At 43.1% G+C, this 10,094-nt stretch overlaps 1 protein-coding gene across 2 annotated transcripts in view; it reads left to right on the top strand.

Moving 5' to 3' along the window:
- Positions 1-1,104: 1,104 nt before the first annotated feature.
- Positions 1,105-10,094, top strand: part of LOC126543397 (venom metalloproteinase BumaMPs1-like) — a 29,322-nt gene continuing 20,332 nt past the window's right edge. Inside the window, exons 1-8 of one of the 2 annotated variants that reach the window (XM_072285104.1) lie at positions 1,105-1,284; positions 2,186-2,373; positions 2,980-3,152; positions 4,505-4,597; positions 7,444-7,564; positions 7,930-7,989; positions 8,044-8,162; positions 8,234-8,305. In XM_072285104.1, coding sequence (XP_072141205.1) covers positions 2,304-2,373; positions 2,980-3,152; positions 4,505-4,597; positions 7,444-7,564; positions 7,930-7,989; positions 8,044-8,162; positions 8,234-8,305 — 708 coding nt within the window. In that variant the 5' untranslated portion in view covers positions 1,105-1,284; positions 2,186-2,303. Of the gene's footprint in view, positions 1,285-2,027; positions 2,098-2,185; positions 2,374-2,979; positions 3,153-4,504; positions 4,598-7,443; positions 7,565-7,929; positions 7,990-8,043; positions 8,163-8,233; positions 8,306-10,094 lie in introns of those variants that run through there. The other variant, XM_072285103.1, reaches the window with a different exon arrangement.

Raw genomic sequence — 10,094 nt, 5'->3', positions numbered from 1 at the left:
GTAAATATAAATGCAGAAAACAGTAACAATCTATCAGGAATCTTGAGAAGTTCTCGCACCAAAGTGTGGGCCAAATTTGGGAAGTGCTAAAAAATGCAAATTTTTTCTAGCTCATGCATTCTCGTCACCGCTAGTAGTGAAAAGATCTCGACCGGGTGAGGTGAGTCTTCATTGCGAGACTCAAGAGACAACAAGGAAGGTGGGCATCGTGATGATGAAAAAAAGAAAGAATATATTCGCTTCAGTGGTACATGGTTCCGACTTTATCCGAGTCACAAGAGGTTCTGCCTAATACGTAGGACAGGACGGTCCCCTGCAATGTGCAATGTCCTCTTCAATAACGCTCTCGTACATTCCTTGCATTTGGTGGAGAGGTCTGCAGCGGAAGGGCCATTTACTTCTCGTGGCCTTGTGGTAGTCGAAGTCTGCAACTGGTTGCGCCAGGTGCAGACTTGTTCCTTTGTCAAGTTGGGAAGTCGACAGACTCCTCCTATCGTGGCTCTGGTTACTCGTGTCAGCTCAACACGTGACAGGAGCCATGGCGATCACGCTTTCTCGGGTATGAGGGTAATCACCTGGACACGGGAAAGCGACTTTGAACATTTGCCACACTTGAGGGGTCGAATTTCCAGGCCGATCATAGTAGTATCCACTCACGAAATCTTTCTCGCACGAACTGCTGACATATTTAGATAAAAGGCAGCCCCAAACAAACGCCATAGAAATGGCATTTTGCCGCCAACATTCATTTTTGCGCACACGATGAAGCGGGTCGTACATGTCCCTCAGTCCTGCAAAGGTTTATTCTGACATCCATCATCTCACTTGATTAACATTTTGGGCATTGAAACCTACAAGCAAGAGGTGAGCGAAAGATGGTTATTTCACGCTTACGAGAAACACCTCCGAAACACCGGCAAACGTTTTGGAGGACATTTATTATAAGCTTCTTTGACATTTCCAATCCGATCAAAGGTTACGCAACTAATTACCACACTGAGGTTAGTAGGATCGCTCAGATACTCACTACACGCATATAAATGATTTGAACCGTATGCATGAAGGAAGGTTAAAACTGCCAGGAGAAGCGAGGACAAGAGCAAGGAACTCACAATACACCTAGAGCGCTCCTTCCTCTAGTCCTCGTTTTTTTCTCGCAGTTTTAAGCTTCCCTCAGGTATGAAGCCAGAAAGAACGTTTCCGTGTGTAGCCCTGAATTTTTCGTTTGATAATCAAGCTGACTCCAGCCAATGTTTCTGTGAAAAAGTCATCATTGTGATTTAGGTAAAAACAAGTCCATAAGTTATCTGCACAACATAATCCTGCACTCATATGGATTGTCGTGGTGTATTAGGCCCATATAGTTTACGGCTCTGGAGGAGTGTAGTTCGAGAGTTAAATGATGTAATACATGTTCAAGACAACGTGAGTTGTTCGTTTGTCATGCACTTCAGAGCGCAGCTGCGTGAAACATTGTTTTCATTGGTACATTTAGCGAGCACGCTCTGGAGCCTTTCTTTGCACACACATCGGCGATGCAGGCAACGTTTGCTGCCAGTTGTCGTGGAATTGAAAAGCGAAGTAGAAATGCGAATAAACACTTTCGAGACAGAGAGTGAGCTTCGGAGCTCTGTTTACCAGTTATCTTTATCAGCACTACACCTCAATAGATTCCTTATCACAACTGGCATCTGACAAACAAAGCACGGTTTGGATGTAATTTTAGTATGGCACGTATGTATAGCAGTTTGTTTTCCAGTGCTCAGAAAAGCATGTTGCAGTTTTCTGGAAAGCTGCACTTTCAACAACCAATAGACTTGAGAAATATCTCTAACGATGGTATTTAATATATCTGTGACATTTGTTATTGCAAAGTTAAGATCTCTTCGATGTTCATGTGCTGATGAAATAACGCGAATAGGTCGCGCAGAAGAGCCTTGGCAGAAGCGTTCCGTTATCCCGCTCGGAAAAGTCAACACCACCTTCAGTTACTCGGCTTTTAATTTTAATCTTTATCATAAGTGGGTTTCATCGTGTCAGCGTTTCTTGACATAAAGTCGCTCATACAACGTCCCATCTGCACATTAAGTTGGTTACGTAAATAGGGCAAGGCGCTTCCCTGCATTTGATTAACAGGAGAAAAATACCCGTTAAAAATACAACGTTCGCCGTTTTTTCCTAGCAGTTCATGCTTTGCTTGGACGTCGGATGGTCACTCATGCTTTAAGGACTCTTTCCGCCGAACTCGGAACTTCACACTGATCCCTTAACTTCGGCGAGTGTGGGTACTCCTACTCACCGGCATGAGGATTATAGACTTTGCAAGCGTCCTGCAGCTAGTGTGTTTATTCCTATGCTGCCACAGCGCTAAATGTGAGTAATATTGCGTATAATTTCACTCTTATTAAACCAATCTTCAGTAGCATGCTAGACATGCCGCCAGCTAAGCCTCTCCGGAAATCAGTAAACAACCTAACATTGCCGTATGTCTTCTTGTAGACATACACGATATGAAAAGATAATCGAACAGGACCGGAAAGACTCATAACATTTATCCAGGACGTATTCTATAGTTATTTCTGCAGGTTAAATATGGCTATGATGTTAAGCGACACTATTTTTCAAAGAGTCGCCAGTCGATTCCTACAGTACAGCTCGCACGGTTTGTGAAAACACATCTCAGAAAGGCTACAGAAATAAACGGTGGCCAATAGAAGTGAAAGAGTATATTACGGGCGGAGTTTATTTTTTAACTCGCAGTTGCAGAAAGACATATAGGAATGGATGCTGCTATTCATATCGCTAGCTCTTTGACATCAGTTAAATTGGGTGTGCGTCAGCGTGCCAATGGATGCAAAGTAAAGCCCAACATACTTATAGCGCATATGAGCATAACCAACACCCAAATAGGCACAACACTTCTTACTCTCAGGATGGTTCAAACCAAGTGACTTCTGACTGATAAACATTTTTTTTCAGTGCCAAAATATCAAGCTATTGTTTATCCCGAGGTATTTGATGCACGTGACGATGAAGACACTACAGTTCTTAGAATCAATGATGATATAACTCTCAACCTGAAGCCAAGCTCTGTCCTACACCCGGAGTTCTTTTTGAGGACCTATCGTCAAGGAGTTCCACAGCACACCTATGTAAGAATAGCCTATCAATATACAATACTTTTTCAGTCATCGTAAATACATTTACTTTTTTGATATCGAAACCATGTCTTATCGAAGGATCCTATATGTAATAAGTAATACTGATGGGTGAAAACAACGCAAAATACACACGGCCAAATGTAGGAACACAGGACCTTGCAGGTCCTCCGTTCCACCCATGGCTGTGTTTACTTTGCGCTGTTTTCACTCATGGACTCGTACCAACTAGCTCCCATTCATACACTTTTAAGTAATATTGGTTACTGTATAGAACATTTCCATCGTCATTAGGTATTTGATATCAGAAGGTAAATCCACTATCAGCTGAAACTGACCAGGGCCAACTGAAAAATGCTGGGAGTGATTTTTAAGGCGAAAGCCTTTTGTGGCTCATAACCCCGATAGCCTTGAAAAAATATGCTACGTCCGGTCCAATGGTGCAAAAACTATCGTCGTCAGCAATGGCCCATACGCCCGCTAAGGAACCAAAAAATGCACTCGGTAATCCGTCTCGTAATGCAGAGGTTATAAGCACTCAGCAAAGTGAAGCATACAGTGCATAGATTCATTGGAATCACATGCGCAACGCACAGAAACGCGGCGTCTAGTGGAGTGATAAAAAAACAAGAACCGCGTGACCTTCTCACTGATTCATACAGCCGTAAGAGAGCAAAAAATGCAACGGCTCGTATTCCCTTAAGGAAGATGCTGCAAGCGCTCAGCAAAGTGAAGCGAGCAGTGCATACATTCATTGAAATCACCCATAAAATACACAGAACAGCACACGTTTCAATCCCGTGCTGTGAGGGTGCAATGTTAAGTCGAAGAGAAACTTTGGCGTGAGCCTGACCCCGCGATGCGAGCGCGCGAAGCTGCAGCTAAGCGTCGAAAACGAGCCAAAGAAGCCGAACTGCGAAAACAGCAACCCGACGATGCGAGACGGCGCATTACGAAGTGCGCAGCAGGCCTTCCCCTTCACGTGGTAGAGGAGTGCAGCGTGATTCCGCACTTTTGTGTTGCAGCGAACACAACTCATTCGTCATTAGTGCGATTACCAAGTATCTATAATGGTGCGTACGTAGCGCGATTGTTAAATAATGATTGTCAACCATTCACGCCCTAATTCATTTTGCGAAGAATGCGTTTGTTTGCATACAGCCAGCATTTCTTATTCACGCGCTAGATCTTAATGCTTGCCATCGAAACTATATACGGTATACTTTTCTATATTTTCGGTTTATTGACGTTGTACACGGGGCGATGTCTATCGTAGCTTTAGTTAAAGAAGCACATATCTACAAATAATTTTATATGCACTAACGGACTTGCTGTTTTATTTTCAGTTTAACGTTGAAGCTCTTGAGCAAAATTTGTACGACGATGAAAAACGTTTTGCAGCAGTCATAATGACAGAAGAAGACGGTGCTTTGCAATTGGTAAGATGTAGAACGTACATTTTGTCTAATATCACTCTGTAATAGATGGGCCGCGTTGTCAATGCTGCATATCGCGTTAACCAGGCGCCCAGAGCTTATGTCAGCGCAGCGCTACATAACATCGCTGATCGCGGCTGCAGTGGCCAATGTCACCTAAATAACCTAGCACAACAGGTATTTCCAGCATCCTACGCATAAATACAGAAAGGCAGTGCTTCCGCAAACGCGCACTTGATGGAGCCTTACGGTGAACGGTGCAGCATATAGAAAGGTTTTTTAGCAGCATTCATTTACAGATAAGTCGTTCGCCATAACTCTGCAAGCGTTAAGTGAATTAAAAGCAGCATGAATGACGTACCAAAGCAACATTTCATTCGTACAACAGCGTTTATTTAGAGCGTAATATAAACACCTCCCTCTTGCACGTTACCAGAAGATAATCGTAATGTTCTAAAAACGGTAAACGAATTACCGACTAGATGCGGAAGAGTTTCACTCACGATCAAGTTTATTTACGTCTTAGATGTACGCGTTTGAAGTATGGTGCCAGCCTGCGCAATCGCATTTGCGCACTGAAGCATGATCAGACTGTAGTGAAAACAAAATTGTCAAAATGTATTCTTGTGATTATACAAAAAAAAAATACCTTAGGTGCTTATCAGTACTCCAGGCGCAATAATAACGAAAATGTCTTCAAAGCAATGTTTGTTTCGGCCGTGTAGGCACGTAGGAAAATAAATAATTGACCTTCACGCCCCCGAACGACGATCTGATTAGGAGGCAAACCATGCTGGCAAACCCCAAAAAGCCATCACCACCAGGGGTTCATTAGCTTGCACTGAAGTTTAACTTGGCAAGCATTCTTTTTGCACTTCGCCGCCAGTGGACTGCCGTCGCCGTGGCTGGGATCGAACGCAGGACTTCGACATCAGCGGCGCAATGCCATAGCCACTGGGCAACTCCGGTGGGATCGGCAGATATTATAATAGGCTCACATGCCACATGCCGGAACCATAGTGCATAGGCTGTTTTTAATGGCCTTAATGTTGATAGAAAGCTCGAACTTCCTTCTATATTCTACATTCGGTAAAAGCGAAAATTTCGTTGCGGGACAGAAAATAAGATATGATACCCGTGATGCCCCGTGCAACAGTGAACGTCAAACCCACGATTTTATGTTATAATAAGCATGTATTTTTCGTCATCTTATTTCATTGGCTGTCTGGTACGATTTCGGTGAGCAGTTGCTCTTTTGTACGCTGGCTCCTTTTTTCCAGCTTTTTTACGCTGCCCTACTATGTCCCGGAAAGGTAGCACCACCAACCACTTTCTGGGGGGTGGCATGCAGATTTAGGTAAATTAAACGAATGATCGGATGCCACGTATTGAGGTCTTTGTATCAAAACTGAGAGACAGAAACCCGTAGATCCATTTCATGACGATTCTCTCCAACTTCCCATATACATGTTCGCCGTAAAGTGCAGTAATGTAGTTATTTTGATAATTATTGCACGAACCATTTCAGTGTGTCTTGCAAACGAAGTACGCCTTTTAATGTAATTAGTCTGTAGTGACGTGATTAGGCTTAAATATTGTCCTTAAGTGAAATGTGTACATTCAGAAACAATCAGGACATCAATATGTGTAATTCGATCGTAACTAACGGTATCTGCCTTAAGGAACGGTTAGCCGCGCAAGAAAACAGATCCACGAAGCGTGTGCACCCAACCAACTCTATTTCGTGCATCGCTAACCTGCGCGAATGATTATTTCATGGCCACGTAGGTCGTCTTTAACAGATGTATCACTAGGTCAGATGATTGTCGAATAAAAGACATCTTCACATTTGAGGGACTAACCACACGGGACTGCTTAAATTAAATGGTTACGAATAATTTATCATTTGCGCACGAGAGCGCAGATTTCTCACCTCGCACATATAGACTGGGGATAATTTCTCATATGCGCGCACATAGATTGAGGATAAGAAAGCAGCGCTTCGTTGCTACTGAGTACTAAAAGCGGAACTTCTTGTGCTTTCTCTGTGACGAGGAATCATAAGAGGAAAATTGGCATGTACTACGAGTTACAAAGAAGGATGCATAATAAATGACCGACTTAGAAGGAATTTCTGGGTTTCTATTGATAGTGCGATTGTGTAGATAAGTTTATCCTATGCCGCTGGTTGAAGATTTGCTCCGTGTGGCTATGGGGTCCTGATGCACTGGTTAAAAAGGTTGTGCAAGTGACTGCCTTCTGCGCCGGGAATAGAGATTTCTACGAGCTTGCAATATATTCCAATCGCTTGGACAAGTTCAGGAAATTATTGGGCCGATGTTATTTGTCATTATTGTGGTCTCATTCCTGGCGTACCGGGGACAACGCATGCGGCTCATGGGTGCATAAGTGGAACTTGCGAGTCAGATGAAGTGTTGGTCTCTTTATAGGCTTTATTTTGACCCACTGTATTGTCAGTTTCTTGCGTTTTTGAGAGAATTCACCGCTACAACCGATTTTAGTACTGCGTTCTAAAATGAATACAAAATTTTCACGGTCAGTAATGTGTACACATTATTTGATACAACGTTTAAAGATGCGGTCCTAAAACGGCTAGGATGCTGCTTACTTTAGCATGAAAGCGTAATACAAATTGAATTGCGGGTATTATAGCTCTTGCTATCCAGCCATGAATGAACTAGTTGCCTCGTCCAAAGATTGATGTTACTTTTTTTTTTTTCGGAGGCAAGATAGATGTTCTATTCCTTTGGTTGTAGCACAGGTGGCTTGACTGACGTTTGGGAGGTGGAAATTTCATCTGCTCGCTTAAACAAGTGACCATTTTGCAGAAAGGAGTCGTTGGTCCAAATTTGAAAATTATGCCTGCTGTGGGCATGGAACGATCAGAAAGTGGACATCATCCCCATATTCTTGAAAGCATTCATGACACCGACGAGGATTATGTTTATGGTGTGTATGGTCGCTTTCTTCTTTATTAAATTTATATTTCGCGAGTTCAAGTAGTTACAGTATTCCTACGTTCGGACAACGGTTTTACTCCTTAAAAACATTACCGCTGCTTGCACAGCACGGAAATTTGGCGTTTTAGCATCAATTTAGCAAGCATCCTTAAAGACGCTGAGATTCTCTACCCCAACTTTGCAATTATCACTGTTCAAAATCAGCTAGGATGTGCTCCGCTACTTGGAGGCTTACCATCTATGCTACTGCAGCTGAAACCTAATTTGCCATTTATAGCCTCCTATCTTTTCTCATTGGTTGCTATACCAATCATGTTTTCATTGATATAATTTAGGTTATTCATCGTTCTGCAGGTAAACTTCCAGAGGAAAGGCTGAGCCAGCTTTCTGCCCGCTCCTTGAAGTTAGATTCAAGTAAGTAAATAAATATTCGTAGTTGTGTAAGTTGACTGCAGTCATTGTTTTCAGCTGCTTACAACATCGACATGGTGTTCCCAGAAGTATTTGTGGTTATTGACTCCGAGTTTTATCGAGAATTCAGAAGCTATGAAGACATGCTATTCTACATGATGGTCGAATTCAGAGTTGTAAGTAGAGGTTTCCAAAGCGAGGCAATTTCGTCGCCCTTGGTCCCAATCGTTATTTACTTTCTTTTCAGGTGAACCTCCGTTACAGGACAGTATCGAACCCTAAAATTCAACTCGTCTTTCGCGGCATTGAAATCACCACCGTGAGTACTTGGTCACCGTTACTTCAGGCTCCGCACTTGGTCGCAGTTTTTTTTTTGCTTCTAATCGGCTCTTCTTGCATGCCCAACTCTTGTTCGCCGTTATAACTGGCTGACAATTTTTTGGTGGCGCCGAGATAGAACAGAGGCAGAAGGGTAACATTTACCAACGTGTTTGATATTGCGCACTTTCTTAATTGGGGTTCTCAAGTCTAAGTTGCTCGTAACGTATGGAGTCTTGGCGCTGCACACAGGCTGAATGCAAACAGCCTTCTTGGGTTTTGTGTAAACAATCATGATCGTGCCCATTGAAGCGACGGCTCCAGCCTGGTATGAACTGCGCTCTGATCTTTCTGCGACTTACAGTGTCCATGACAACAAAATGCCGACAAACGCTATCGCATTCACTGAGCTCAGACAGACGACAAAGATTGGGCAATAGATGATCGCTGTTTTTGAGTAAGGTTTGCCGGTCGGGACCGGGTAGCAAGGCGGGATATTTTCAGCTGGCGTACCCTATTCCGGAATGCTTTAGCCGATGACGGCCGCTGCTTTACTTTCCTTGCGAGAAGAAAACGAAAGTAACATTGATGGTAAGCATACCCCAGGAAACTTATTACCCTCGGCACTGCTTGCTTGGAAATTATTACTTGGAGCAGTAGCCGTGTCACTAACGCGACGGACACAACAAAGGTTACAAGACGAACACCAGACAAACCTAGCTGCATTTATTGCGTCCGTTACGATACTCCTTCGGTTATCGCTTTATTTATAAGCCGAATATTCCGAGAAAGAAGATTGACCCTTCACCTACAGCTTGATACTTGTAAGAGATCGCTCGTCGTATTGATTTACTATTTTAATTCTCAGGGGGCACTACGTTAAGCCGTGCCTTTTTCTCAGGCACTGCTTTCTCAGGCTCTAACATATTATGGAGAGTAATTATTGCGCGGCTGGATTGGTTGGAGGCTCTAGCGTCGAGCGTCGCTGGCTGGCACACCCATGGCTACATCTAGTGCACATAAAATACCTAAGATAGTGGTTGGAATGATGGCCGTTGCGATAGCACAACTTGTAGTGCGACGCACATGTAATGCGGAGTTTGTGAGCCAGACCTCCGCCAACAGCAATTTATCCTTTCTTCCATCATTTAACTTCTCTTCACTAATTTCTACATCTCAATTTCTGCCTCCTCTATGTTCCCCTATGATTTCCTTGGCTTCATAGTCTTGTAACTTTGTATGATCGTGACTTACAAATATTTAGCCCCTTGGTTAACTACTTCTTGTGGACTGAATGATGAACTCGAAATGCTGACCGAGTGCCGGCGTACGTATGCGTTTTACATTTGTTTAATCTTGATCCTCCTTACTTAGTAACACCGTAAAACAGCATGAACTCATTAACGTTTTGCTTTTGAAACAAAGAAAGATGGCGCAGCAACTACAACTTATATTCACAAGTAGCGTGGCGGGGCAGCTGTTCTTACATTTGCAACCACGGAATGCATGCGGAGAAATCAACGTACATGCACATACGGGATCATCGGACACTTAAAAGGAAAAAGAGCGAACAGAAACAGGTCCCTGAAAGTTATTTTTTTAGCACACGCCTATGAAGGCAACCATATGCAATGCTGTTGTAGAGAAATAAAGATTAACGATACTTATGGAACTTTATAAAAAAAATATAATCATCACAGGTCTAACGGCCGTCATGTTTTCTCCTGTTCTCTCACGTAACTTCTTGCCATAGGTGATGCTCGTGTGGCCTACTGCAAAATTATTATAGT

Source organism: Dermacentor andersoni, chromosome 10 (assembly GCF_023375885.2).
Source record: "Dermacentor andersoni chromosome 10, qqDerAnde1_hic_scaffold, whole genome shotgun sequence".
NCBI lineage: Eukaryota > Metazoa > Arthropoda > Arachnida > Ixodida > Ixodidae > Dermacentor > Dermacentor andersoni.
The sequence above is the reverse complement of the archived record's forward strand: the minus strand, read 5'-3'. Positions and strand labels throughout refer to the sequence as shown.